This window comes from Danio rerio, chromosome 8 (genome assembly GCF_052040795.2).
Source record: "Danio rerio strain M-AB ecotype USA chromosome 8, GRCz13ab, whole genome shotgun sequence".
NCBI classification, from domain to species: domain Eukaryota; kingdom Metazoa; phylum Chordata; class Actinopteri; order Cypriniformes; family Danionidae; genus Danio; species Danio rerio.
This window is the reverse complement of record NC_141028.1, coordinates 11,101,999-11,117,007: the sequence shown is the minus strand read 5'-3', so window position 1 is coordinate 11,117,007 and position 15,009 is coordinate 11,101,999. Positions and strand designations below refer to the sequence as shown.

The 15,009-nt window shown below is 43.7% G+C and overlaps 1 protein-coding gene across 2 annotated transcripts in view; it reads left to right on the top strand.

Annotated features, from left to right (window-relative positions):
- Nucleotides 1-15,009, top strand: part of plxna3 (plexin A3) — a 355,788-nt gene that overhangs the window by 304,588 nt on the left and 36,191 nt on the right. For both annotated transcript variants that reach the window (XM_087263713.1, NM_001098489.1), the window contains 2 exon segments: nt 1,372-1,515; nt 6,775-7,009. In XM_087263713.1, the coding sequence (XP_087119839.1) occupies nt 1,372-1,515; nt 6,775-7,009 (379 nt within the window).

Here is a 15,009-nt window from a genome sequence, read left to right as displayed (position 1 = left end):
CTTGTTGATGTTGGTATTATTTCATATTATTCAGTTCTTTTTTGTTAATAAAGCTAAACTAACATACTGTATAGTACACCATGTCTTAATACAGTGATTTTATTATTATTATTATTATTATTGTGTTGTTGTTGTTGTTGTTGTTGCAAATCTATATACATTTCTTTTGTGAATGAATGGAATAATGCAAGCAAAATAATATTATTAATTATTATTATTAAGTTCTATTTTTTAAATAATGCTTTTTAAGCCCAATTTTTATAGTTTGATAAAATTAGTTTATTGTTATTATTAATTATTATCATCATCATTCTCGTGTTGTTTCAGTTGTTTAAGTTTTATATATTGTTATTATATATATATATATATATATATATATATATATATATATATATATATATATATATATATATATATATATATATATATATATATATATATATATATATATATATATATATATAAATTTATATGTATATTTGGACTGTTCAAACATACTAAATGTGAAAAACAAACTTGTAAATGTTGAACAGTTGGTGTTTAATTTACATTAAATGTGTTTAAACTCATAGTACAAAACGTACATATTTCAGGGTCCCCTCAGAGACTTGAAAAGTCTTAAATTTTTAAACTTTAGGCCTTATAAAATCCTAAATTCACTGAAATACTTTAAATAATTTTAAACAGGTCTTATTTTTCCTCTGTCCAAGTAAAGCTTCCCAATTGGGCAGACATCCATCCATTCACCAACAATCCATCTCAAGAAAACCTTTTCTTTTTAATATTTATGTTTTTTTTTATTGCAAAGAGGTACAATTTACAATAGCTGTTCAACATTTTTACAGCAATTTCTCTAAATCAAATTAAAGAAAACTAAAAACAATTACTCATGATAATAACAGAGAAACACATCACTTGAAACACACAAAATGATACATTATACTCAATCAATTTGGACCAAAAGCCAACAAATGTATATTTTTGATTATTTCTGTCATTGTTTCAATAATAAATAAACTTTCAGGAATGTTAAAATTGTCAGTTAAAAAAAAAAAAAAAAATATATATATATATATATATATATATATATATATATATATATATATAATGTTGAAAAAAAAGTGTCTACAACTAGAGTTTTTTTGTGGAAAGCAACAGGGCTATTAGAAATAACCTTTAGTGTTTAGCCCTGTTTAAAGTCTAAAATTTAATTTATAATGGTCTTAAATTTCACTTGATTAAACCTGCAGAAACCCTGATATATAAACAAAATTAATAACTGTTTGACTTTATTTCATGAAATTCATCATGCAAGAAATGATACCATACACTTTTGCAACTCACTTTTTGGTGCCTTTATTTCTTCAACAGGGCAAGAACCTGATTCCTCCTGCGCCTGGGAACATCCGTCTGAATTACAGCGTGACGATCGGAGAAACGCCCTGCCTGCTAACAGTCTCTGAATCTCAGCTGCTCTGCGATTCGCCAGATCTGACCGGAGAACAGCGAGTGATGGTGAGCATCGTTTTCCCATCATGCATTACAAACGGCTAATCAATAACCACCTGGCACAAAAAACACACTCACCTCCCAATGCAGCGGCAGAGGATTTACGACTCCCGTTTATTGAATATCAACCAATAAACGTGGCAGAAAAATGAATGGATGGCCGTAAGATTGCGAAAATGCTGAATGTTTGCTTTGCATAGACTAACGCGCATTGTGTGTCTTATTTAATCAATCTTGTAATGAGCCACTGCCGCGTGGCCATTTTTTAGCTTAATGCTAAAACGGAAAACATAAAGGTCAACTGGAAGTGGCTTGCCGTACATTAAGTGCTTATTAGGATTATAGGGAGAGCTGATACAAGCAATTTCCCACATAATCTTGCTATCTGCTCACCCGGCAGCTCAAACAATTATTACAAACAGCAGACAGGAGTCCTTCATAACCTTCAAGAAGCCCTGACATATGCTTAGATGGAGAGTTTGAAGCACGTTCAGCCTTGCTTTTATAATAAAGCCTGTTATTAATGGTTACAGCTCAAAAAAAGCATCCCTGTTATTATTGCTCATACTTGGTGTTAGTCATTTGAACAAAACCCTGTACCGAAGTATTAACCTTTCGCATGTAGCTTATTGTACTGACGTGAGTAACACCTCAAATCGAATAATATATATCTAGGCCTGTCACTATATCTGATTTTTGTTGTATGATATATTGCACCAAAGTGTGTGTGATAAACAGTATTACTGTCATTTTATGCCACTCATTATACAGGGTGGGCCATTTATGTGGATACACCTTAATAAAATGGGAATGGTAGGTGATATTAATGCCCTGATTGTGGCACATTAGTATATGTGAGGGGGCAAACTTTTCAAGATGGGTGGTGACCATGGTGGCCATTTTGAAGTCAGCCATCTTGGATCTGACTTTTTGTTTTTTCAATAGGAAAAGGATCATTTGACACATCAAACTCATAGAGAATTTCACAAGAAAAACAATGGTGTGCTTGGTTTTAATGTAATTCAGACAACAAAGTTAGTGGGGCCATTCTTCATCAATGGAAACCTTAAGGCCACTGGATATTTGAAATTGCTACATGATGATGTGTTTCCCTCTTAATGCACTGAATCTGGCACGTCAAGTTTTTCCAGCAAGATGGTAGACCAACACATTATGGGTGTCAGGTCTGAGCATTCCTAGATTACCAGTTTCCTGAAAAGTGGATTGGTCGTTATGGGACAGTTGAATGGCCCCCAAGGTCTCCCGATCTGACCCCCTTAGACTTTTATCTTTGGGGTCATCCGAAGGCAATTCTCTATGGTGTGAAGATACAAGATGTGCAGCACCTGAAACTATGGATACTGGAAGCCTGTGCTGGCATTTCTCCTGCGGTGTTGCTAGCAGTGTGTGAAGAGATGGAGAAGAAGGTTGCATTGACAATCCAACACAATGGGCAGCACATTCAACACATTTTATAAGTGGTCAGAAACTTCTAATTAAGTCATGAAAGAATAAAGTAACATTAAAACAGAGCACACCATTGTTTTTCTTGTGAAATTCCCAATAAGTTTGATGTGTCAAATGACCTTCTTCCTATTAAAAAGTTGGATCCAAGATGGCCGACTTTAAAATGGCCACCATGGTTACCACCCATCTTGAAAAGCTTGCCCCCTCATATATACTGATGTGCCACAAACAGGACGTTAATATCACCAACCATTCCCATTTTATTAAGGTGTACCCATATAAATGGCCCACCCTGTATAATGCTAGTATTATAATTTAATAGTATAACAATGCAAGTACAAAGACTATTTTATTATTATTTTATATTTTATTTATTAAAATATTGTTTATTGTTTACATAGATCCCCATTAAAGGTAATTCTTCCCTCTGTCTTACAAATAAAAGGACAAATTTACATTACATTATCATCAAAACTAATACTAATACCAAAAAAAAAAAAAAACCATCCAATTCATCTTTATTTCTATAGTGCTTTTACAATGTTGATTATATCAAAGCAGTTTAACATAGTCTCATCCTCTCCACTCTTCCATGACCACCCCAGCATCTGCTCAGGATACAGCCTGGTCCAGGAGGAACTATGCAATGATAGTTATTAAGATAGTAGATGGGTACTATGTGTATGATTAGGAATGTAGAATAATATCATATTTTGTAACTACTAATAAATCTTAATAGTCATCTTAATAATAACTATTAGTTATTAGTGTGAATTTTTACTTAAACTAAAGTATTACCTTTATATTTAAACAAGTAACAACTGTTAAAAAGTCATTTGTTTGTCAACTCGTACATCTTGTATAGCCGATCAAAAAATCACTTCTGAATCAATTTATTTAAATACGATTTCCTGAAAACCTGCATTAGTGTGCATTAGCGCACACATCATATCATGACATGACCTTTGCTCGAGGGATCCTTCAGATTGTCTTCAGAGAATCTGCTTTTGAATTATTAAATTGCTTAACGTTTTGCCAATACCATTACCTCAATGCAAACTCCATCAGACTAATTACTTAGAGAACTGATCAATGGCATCACAGCAAATCAATGCTAATAAAATCCAGGACTAATTATGTGGTGTGAATGAGCGAAACCCTAATCCATACCTTTCGATATTATGTAAACGTGCTCGTTATGGTCCCTTATTTAATCCAGCACCTTCCTGTTTAGATTGATCAACACAAGCTCTGCGGAAAACAAAGATTGCGTGCATCAAAGAGCAGATTATTCAGTCGAGCTTATGTGTAGAAACACTCATAAGAAAAGGAAATAAAGAATGAAGGAGATGGAGAAAGAGAGACATGGTGGGATTGAGAGTTCACTCAGCTAATGACCTGACACATATCGACAGCGCTCCAGGATTCACTTTGTTCCCCTCTATCACCGAGTCTCAATAATTCATGCAGCCACGCAGGACTCAAGCAGCCGCGGAAAGGTGAAACTCGTTAGGACAGACGGCTGGATGCCGCGTTTAATTGGTCCGTGAATAGCGCAAGCCAGAGTTCCTGGTACCACGCCTCAGTCGGACCCCGTCTCAAACCAGACCTCTATTACCTGCTGATTTCTGCCTAATTGCCTTCACACCTGGGCCAAAGTGACTTTCTGAAGTCATTTGATGTGGATTAGTGGTCGCGCTGTCTGACGGAGAGCCGATTGTTCACTCTCCACCGGTTGGAGAAACGCAACATGAGCGTGTCAAACAAGTGTGTAATTCTACGCTAATTCTAATTGCGAGCTGATTTCATTCAAGAAGAAACAGTGTGAGTGCCCTCAGCCAATCAAAAGCCCTCATTATGGCCCTCTAAAGCCAGCGGGTCGTTAGATTTGAAGGGTCCGTGATCAACTCATCGCTCGGCTCGACTGTACGCTCTGAGAAAGCAGTGTCAGCAATGAACCAATGTCAAATTGAGTTCTTGAACCGGAGTATCATCATAAACATTTATTAGTTCTGTCTTAAAGAGGACCCATTATCCCTTTTCTATAAGTTTAAAGTAAGTCTTTGATGTCCTTGAGTGTGTATGTCAGAAGTGCAAAATAGGGCCTATGGTAACCTTTAGTTTGGCCCACCATGCCATCTGAAAAGAGAGGGAGTATGATGGGGAGTTGGTTGGGGTGATTGCCTTTGACAGAGATCATCACTTGATCTTATTTAATGTACCCTTTAGTTTATTTTTAATGTTTTAATTAAATGTTGTTAGTATTCAGACTTTTAAAATGGAAACAGTCAGTTGACATGCACAAGACAACGTGGAGCAAATCAAGACAAAGGCAGGAGCAGTTCGATTAGTGTATTCTGCATTGAACTCTAGTGTGTTATAAATTGAATTATTTATGTTTCTGCTCTATTAAGTTCATTATAAAATGTTAAAAATTACACTAGATCAATGATTGGCATGTTTAAAGCAATGTTTTCTAGTTATTTTTAAATATTAGCAAATAAATGAGGACATTACCCATGGCAAATTTAGTGTAATATGGTTTGGAATATTTAACTTTGGCCCACAGCTCTCAATCAAGTTTGGTTTGTAGCCATTTATAAGAAAAAGTTTGAGCAACACTGGTGTATGTGAAGTTTCAGCTCAAAAACCCAACAAATACATATATTTTTAATTTTTAAAATTGCCACTTTTAGGCTTTGATGCTAATTGTGCCGTTTTAGTGACTGTCGCTTTAAATTCCCCTTTAAAGGCAGGTTTTACCCAACATATTTGATTTTTCTGTTGATTTTTCCCATAATCCAGCAACATAGAATTGCTTTCCTTTCGTGAACATACAGTAAGGCATTTTTAACTGAAATTGTGATTTATAGAATTCTAATCAGTGGCTAGCAGAATTTTAAAGGTAGAGATAGAAGGGATAAATCAACATAAACATATTTTTTTGTGAACAAAATTTTTATTTTATTTTATATTTTTGCATTTATGAGGAAAATGTTTTGTTACGGATGTTCTCCTGGATTGGCCAGCCCCGTCACCTGAAATAAAGATTATTGAGCAACAATTTTATTGTTTATATATATATATATATATATATATATATATATATATATATATATATATATATATATATATATATATATGTTTCTATATATATATAATTTTGACACTTCCGCTTTTAGGCTTTGATGGTAATTGTGCGGTTTTGGTGGCTGCCATTTCATATTCAAATGAGAGGCTGGTAATGTTCACATACTGTTGCCACACAACTGTGTTTTAACACCTTATAAAAGTGATTTTTCATAATCTGGCAATGTGGAATGTTCGTAAACATTAAGCGTTTTTAACTGAAATTTTGAATTATATATTTCAAATCAGTGGCTAGCAGCATTATGAAGGTAAAGTCCAGAAGTTATAAATCAATATAACTTATTTTTTGTGATAGAATTGTCTCTCTATAGAACAAAAATTAGTATTTTAGTTTATATTTTTACATTTATGAGAAAAAAGCTTTGTTAGGGATGCTCTCCGGGATTGGCCAGCCCAGTCACCAGAAATAAACATTATTGAGCATGTCTGGAGTAAGATGAAAGAGGAGGCATTGAAGATGAATCCAAAGAATCTTGATGAACTCTGGGAGTCCTGCAAGAGCACTTCCACACTTTATTAATAATATATTTGAGTCATTGCAGAGATGTATGGATGCAGTCCTCCAAGCTCATGGGAATCAAACACAATATTAACTCTTTTTTCAGTCCTATTCTTGGACTTTAATTGTTTGCTTATCTCTTTTTGTAGATTCTTGTCGGCGGTCTGGAATATTCCCCCGGAATGCTTCACATTTATTCGGACAGCACTCTCACGTTGCCTGCCATCATCGGCATCGGAGCAGGTGGAGGAGTCCTCCTCATCGCCATCATCGCTGTGCTCATCGCTTACAAGCGCAAGACGCGGGACGCCGACCGCACACTCAAACGCCTGCAGCTGCAGATGGACAACCTGGAGTCCCGGGTTGCGCTGGAGTGCAAGGAAGGTAGGTTTTTTTGAGGAGGGGGTAGTTCAGCATCTGCGCTACATATGGCCCATGCCAGGCTGTTTCTGACAGGTGTGTGGTGCGCTTTAATTAGCTACTAATGATTTTAACCCGTAGGATAAATCAAATGGAGCTGCGATGCGTTGTTTTATCTTCTCCCGTGGGTTGTTTTGAGAACATGAGTGAGTCAGATGTGCTCTCCAAACTGCAGTAGCCTGGATTCTTGCAGAGTTTGATGCAGTCTTTGCCGAGGGATTGAACTGGGTCATGACGTCATAATGTCCTCATCCTTTGATACCGGTTTTATTCACGGCTCTAAAAGGATCTGTAGCTCAGGCAGAACATGGTGTGGTGTTATTTATGCATTTGTTAAAAGAATGCTCCGAGATACTGGAATGAATGCAACTTTTCTGTTTATGCGATATGTTTGTCATTTCTGTCATTTGTCACTGGGTACACTGTTGCAGAAATGGAGACTGAAACTGATGCATGCATAGCTGTAGTTTTAAAGTGATATAAGGGGTTGCATATTTACATTACATGGAATACATTAAGGCCCAATCCTAATTCTATTTATGAACCCCTTACCCTTCCCCTTGGCCCTTAAAACCAAGTGTAAAGTGGAAGGGCTTTACAATTTCACCCTAGGTATTGGGAAAGCACTATAGCACCTGCACACAAAAACGTTCGAGGTTACTAAAGTAACCCTTCGTTCCCCGAGGAGGGGAACGGAAGCACTATAAGTGGATTTGATTGTAAAATCCACGCATTGGGAGGTTCGGTTCAGAAGCTACTCGTCTGAAAGAGTATTGAACGGGCCAATTAAGAATGAATTGGCAGCGCAAGCCTGCGCAGGTGAGCGGCATAAGCAATCAACTGAGTATATAAGCTCACCTGGCGCCAGCAGACGCTATCCTTTTTAAGCTGAAGAGACTTTCAACAGCTAAGGGACAGTCATTATGGCGACGGAGTATAGTGCTTCCGTTCCCCTCCTCGGGGAACGAAGGGTTACTTTAGTAACCTCGAACGTTCCCCTTCGGGGGGAACTTCAGCACTATAAGTGGATTTGATTGTAAAATCCACGCATTGGGAGCCCATTGAAAGCGCCATAATGACTGCACCTTACCAACACCACCGATGAGGAGATAGTCAAGCAAGCGTGACGCACCCACACCATGGGGGGCGCGGTCCTCCAACGTGTCCCTGGCCCTAATTTATCCTACTTCAACAGAAGTTTTACGGATTTATATATATTTTTTGGGAAGTCGTGAGCATCTAGATAATTCTAGGAAAATACGACAGTACGTTGGGAAGCGTGCAATCCCGATAGGGAGGACGCTGCGGAGGCCATCCGTTACCCAAGGGGGGATAGATGGCAGAATTTACATATGGACTAGCCCTAAAAAGGGGGAGTACGCATAGCAAAAGAGTGGTTAGCGGGGAGGGAAGACACGGGTCCGCCCAGGGGGGGGGACTTAACCGTGGCTGAATAAGCATATGGGATCACCTAGTGGGGACCACACATAGCAGGCACCTTTACCCAAAACGCGGGCTGACCAGCGGGCAGACCTACAACGTAGTGGGCCAGCAAGTGACTCCTCCGCTGAGTCAGTGCTGGGGGCCACGGAGGAATCTGCAGGGCTCACCTGACGGGGAACTTTACTGACAGATAAAAAGGCGCACGTATCTCCGTGTTAGGGAAAATGGCGCAGCAAGCGTGTTTCAACACCCTACCGAATTGTTTCCTCAATCACCAAGGGTTACCTAATACCCTTGAGGAAACCGGCTCCACTCGCAGATTGTAAAACCTTGCAAATGTGTTGGGTGTCACCCAGCCCGCAGCTCTACAGATGTCTGTTAGAGGGGCGCCGCGTGCGCGCGCTCGAGAGGATGCGAAGCTCCGAGTGGAGTGCGCACGCGCTCTCGGGGGACGCGGCTCATCTCGGCTCTGATAGTGAAAGAAAGGCATCCACAATCTAGTGGGAACTTATTTCGGTACGGCACTTCCCTGCTGCCGACCGCTATAACAGACGAAGAGCTGCTCAGATGATCTAAACTCTGAGTGCGGTCCGGATAATACGCAAAACGCAAACTGGACAATAAATAAGGGCTGGGTCTGCCTCCTCCGAGGGCAGCGCTTGCAGGCTCACTACCTCGTATTAAAACGGAGTGGTAGGAACCTTGGGCACATATCGCGGGCGGGGTCTCAGGACGTGAGAGAAGCCAGCCCAATTACAGGCACGAGTCACTGACCGAAAAATGCCTCCGGGTCCCCGACCCTCTAATCGATATCAACGCGACCAGCAGAGCTGTCTTCAGGGACAGAAATATACTGAGTCGAGGATCGAAGGGATCTGACGCGGCGAGGGCGAGATCCTAAGAGGGCATGAGAGGGGGCGGGGTGGATTAATTCGCTTAACGCCCCTGAGGAACCGGATGATGAGGTTATGCGTTCCCACGGTGCTGCCAGCCACCGCGTTATGAGAGCGGAGATGGCAGCCACGTAACCTTGAGTGTGGAGGGCGACAGCCTGCTCTCCAACTTCTCTCGGCGTAAAGAAAGCACAACGCTGATCTGGCAAATTACGGGGGTCTTCTCAGCGAGAGACACACCATTCAGTGAATAGACTTCACGTCAGGGCATAGGCGCGCTCGGGGAGGGGGCTCTAGCCCGAGTGACGGTATTAGCCACCGCAATCGGAGGTTACCTAAGTCTTCCTCGCGTCTAAAAATCTCCAAAGATCGGCGAGGGTGCCAGGTGGTGCCCTGTCCCTGAGAGAGTAGGTGCTCTCTCGAAGGGACTGCCAGGGGAGGGCTATCGCGAGGGAGAGCTCTGACATCCAGGTCCGGTTGAGCCAGAGGGGCGCAGCCAGCAACCTGTTCCTCGTCCTCCCTGACCATGCACAGTAACTGCGCGAGCAGGCTCACTGTGGGAAACGCGTATTGCGCGTGCCCCGAGGCCAGCTGTAAGCCAGTGCATCCGTGCCGAGAGCACTCGGTCAGGGAAAGAACAACTGGCAATGAGCGATCTCGGGGGAAGCAACAGATCGATCTGGGCTTCCCCGAATCGCGCCCATATCAGCTGAACAGACTCGGGGTGGAGTCTCCATTCTCCAGGACGCAAGGCTGCCGTGAGAGCGCATCGGCTGCACGGTTGAGCTTGCCTGAATATGAATGGCGTGCAGCGATTTCAGCCGCGGATGACTCCAGAGGAGCAGACGGCGGGCGAGCTGAGACATGCGGCGAGAGCGCATACCCCCTATACGGCTGATATACGCCACCGCCGCCGTACTGTCCGTCCTGACCAGCACGTGTTGCCGCTCCAACACCGGAAAAAAACGGTGGAGAGCGAGGAACACTGCCAACAGCTCCAGGCGATATGCCAATGCAACTGGTTACCTTTCCACAGGTCCGCAGCCGCATGCCCGCAACGCACAGCCCCCCAGCCCGTGTTGGAAGCGTCTGCTGAAACGACAACAAGACTGGACGCCTGTTCTAGAGACACCCAGGCCTGTAGGAACGAGGGGTCGCTCCAAGGGCTGAGGGCGCGGCGACACAGCGCAGTAACAGAGACTCGGTGTGCGCGCGCGTGCCATGCGCGTCTGGGGACTCGATCGTGAAGCCAGTGCTGAAGTGGTCTCATATAGAATAATCCGAGCGGCATGAAGCGGCTGCGGATGCCATATGCCCCAGGAGCCTCTGAAATAGTTTCAGTGGGACCACTATTTTACTGTCGAGCTCTCTCAGACAGTACAGCATCAGCGGAGCGCGCTCTCCGGAGAGGCGCGCTGCCATGGTGACCGAGTCCAGCTCCAGCCCGAGAGAAGAGATCCTCTGCACGGGGGCGAGTTTGCTCTTTTCTCGGTTGACCTGAAACCCCCACAGGTGGAAGTGCCAGAGCACTTTGTCTCTGTGCATAATCAACTCTGTGCATAATCAAAAGAGAGGGCAAATTCAGCCAGTCGTAAAGAAATTGAGTATGCAGATGCCCGCGAGCCGAAGGGGCGCTGAGGCACCCTCCGCGGGCTTGGTGAGGACCCGCGGAGACAGAGAGAGCCCGAAGGGGAGGGCTTTGTATTGCCAAGCTCGACCTTCAAACGCAAACCGCAGAAACTGTCGGTGGCGAGGAAGAGTGGAGACATGGAAATACGCGTCCATCAGGTCTAATGCTGCAGACCAACCCAGAGGACGAACGCACCGGAGGATGCGCTTCTGCGTGAGCATTCTGAACGGCAGCTTGTGCAGGCAGCGGTTCAAAACGCGCAGATCTAGGATTGGCCGTGACCCACCGCTCTTTTTGGGCACGATGAAGTGTGGGCTGTAAAACCCGCTCTCCATCTCGGCTGGAGGGAGCGGCTCGATTGCATCCTTCGCCAGGAGGACAGCAATCTCCTCTCGCAAGACAGGGGCGGACAGGGGGCTGACCCTGGTGAATACACACCCGTGACTTGGGGGGCCGTTTCGCGAACTGAATCGCATAGCCGAGTCTGATTGTGCGTATGAGCCACCGCGAAGAGCTGGCCCGCGCTAACCAGGCAGGCAGAGCTCTCGCTAATGGACTCATCGCTACAATCGCTGACGTACCAGCAGTGGGGCAGCGCGGAGTGGGTGTGCTGATCCGGGAAGCTCGCGGGTCCCACGGAAAAGCTGGAGGTGAGATATTTGCTCTCACTCCAAACCCGAGCTCCGGAGGGGAGGCTCGAGGGGTGGGAGAAAGGAGACCGTCCTCCCAGCGCTCGTGAGCCACTGGCGAAACGCACCGAATCTGCAAGCTAGAAAGCATAGCGTCCCAGACTGGCAGATTTCGGGCTGTCACATCTGGGGAAGTGAAAAGTGCCCTTTCATAATGTTTTCATGGCAGTAAAAAGTGCCGTTGGAAATGGGGCCCCGCCCTCCAGCGGGGAAAGAGCAAGTTCCCTCTTCTCCAGATGGCCTGTCCCAGGGGCGCTTCGCGGTCCGTTGCCGGACTTAGCGGCGTTCTGGGCAGGGGGGCTGCCTGCTTCCGAGGTGCCCGACGCGCTCGCTTCATACCCCCACATACCCCCTGGCTGTTTCACCGTCAAGAGTGGTTAGGGTGGAGGAACACGCAGCACGAGCAGAAAAAAGTGCTTTACAAGACCGCGTGAGCCTACTGTGCACCTCCGGGAAGAAGGGAACGCCCCTCTAGTCGGTCCGGCCGCGGAGCTGGGGGATAAACCATCTCCAACCCACGGCCGAAGCAGCCCGGGAAAGCACGGCTAACATGTCCGTTTCAGGATCCGTAGTGACAGCGCTCACCAGCCCGAAGGGGGCGAGCGGGTCTGGATCATCGGACAATGAAAGCCCACCCTCCGATGCCGCGGTGGACATCTGGTCTCCGGTGTCATCGGGCGTAAGGGCTACCATCTGTTAGACGGATCGCTTCCCCCGCCCGAAGCTTGGATGGAGCGCTTAGAGGAGCGGGAGGTCCGCGGGCCCGTGGGCGACGGATTATCTCTCGCTGAAACCCTCAGATCTGCCCGAGTGCCCGCTGCAGAGCAGGGGACAACTGGGGTGGTTCGCCCTTTTGCAAAGGCTAACCGCGATCTTGCGCAACAGTCATGGCATCGCAATGACGACATGAACTGCCCGCGAGCAGCGCATTAACATGCTGGACCCCCAGACATGTAACACAGTGCCCGCGCCCATCATCCGAGGACAGGAAACCACCGCATCCAGAAACGCACAGTCGGAGCGCCGTCCTGATAAGGACGTGCTGCACGACTGTGTTGCTCTTTCTGTGAAGTTTGCAACTTTATACGCACCGCTCTGGAGGACCGGACCCAAAGAACGCCAGGCAAGGGAGAAACCCAGCTCGACCGTCTGCCACTGCGTGTACACACTCTGGACCGGGAGAATGCTCTCGTTCGCTCAGAATCGCTGGTCACAGCAGGAGGAACCCTCATCGACTCGATCAGAAAGTCTCTGAAGCGAAAAGGATAGCGTCTGCTGGCGCCAGGTGAGCTTATATACTCAGTTGATTGCTTATGCCGCTCACCTGCGCAGGCTTGCGCTGCCAATTCATTCTTAATTGGCCCGTTCAATACTCTTTCAGACGAGTAGCTTCTGAACCGAACCTCCCAATGCGTGGATTTTACAATCAAATCCACTTATAGTGCTGAAGTTCCCCCCGAAGGGGAACATATGTCATCGCGATCTCATGCATCAATTGAGATCAAACGATGGCGACTGCTGTAGTTATCCCAGTTGTGTTATTTTCTGGTATTTATCTTCAGGAAAACACTGAAGGCAACAATATCATGTTATCATAACGATCTAATGTGGCAATAAGATCATAACTGTACTGTGCATTTACACCGTCGCCATATTCATCTATGTAAACACACGACAACAACATTAAGATTATAGCAGACACTGTAAAAAGCTCATTCCCAGCCAATAGAGTTTTCTGACAGGGTATTCCAGTGTCATCGAGTGTCAGAATGTTGTAGGACTGCTATACAGGAGTTATTATTAGGGATTATAGATAGCGGAATTTATCGGTTTTTATTTTAACGCATGACGGTAAAACACGAACGTGGTTATGAATATATTAAAACGTGTTTGTTTGTTGTAAAAATAACAACAACAAAAAACTAATTTGTGGATTTCCTTACTTCCGGGTGCAGTCATGCTGTCCTCGTGGCTGGTGTGTTTTAGGAAATTTTCTTACCCCTTGGTTTTGAGTGTGGTTCTGAAAAATCCCCTTTCGAAGGCAACAACTCTACCCTTCCCCCTTAGCCCTACGCCTTTAAGCTAAAGAGAATTGTGACAAAGTGAGGGGAAGGGCTGAGATGTAGAATTAGGATTGGGCCTAAATTGATTAGATGCACAAAACATTGCACTTACTGATAATCTTCTGAACTTTCTATCCATACAAGACTCCTGAGAAGAAAATGTGTGCTGGTTTTCCCAAGATTGTAGACAGCACAACTGTTTTTAACATTGATGATAATAATACGAAATGTTTCTTAGACACTAGTGACTGAGTAATTTTAGAGTATTTATGTTGATTCAACTGTGATTAAAACACACAGAGAGACAAACATAAAATACACACTGCCTGACAAAAGTCTTGTTGTCGATCCCAGTTGTAAGAGCAACAAATAATAACTTGACTTCTAGTTGATCATTTGGAAAAGTGGCAGAAGGTAGATGAACTGCATCCCAATCATCACAGATACCGCAGAAGACCTATTGAAACACACATGGACCCAAGATTCTCACAGAAATCAGTCAAGTTTGGTGAAGGAAAAATCATGGTTTGGAGTTACATTCAGTATGGGGGTGTGCGAGAGATCTGCAGAGTGGATGGCAACATCCACAGCCTGAGGTATCAAGACATTTGTGCTGCCCATTACATTACAAACCAGGAGAGGGCAAATTCTTCAGCAGGATAGCGCTCCTTCTCATACTTCAGCCTCCACATCAAAGTTCCTGTAAGCAAAGAAGATCAAGGTGCTCTAGGATTGGCTACCCCAGTCATCAGAAAAGAACATTATCGAGCATGTCTGGGGTAAGATGATGGAGGAGGTATTGAAGATTAATCAAAGAATCTTGATGAACTCTGGAAGTCTTGCGAAGTTACTTGAGTCATTGCAGAGATGTATGGATGCAGTCCTCCAAGCTCATGGGAGTCATACACAATATTAATTCTTTGCATTTCATATAAACCACTTCTGATACCAAATGATCAATTAGAAGTCAAGTTGTTATTTGCTGTTCCTAAAACTTGTATAGACGACAAGACTTTTGTCAGGTAGTGTAATATGCTTTAAAAACAATCTAAAGATTACAAAAAGATTATTTTAAATAGTGCTGTCAACAATAGTATTCTTAAGCAGCCATTAAAGCTCATTTACAGAGAACAATTGCTTCAATATTCATTATTTAATCAGTTCTGTATAATTTAATTCAATCTTTGATTCTGTGATGGATGTTAAAACTGCCCAATTAGACAGTAAATGAGTGTCTGATCAGCAT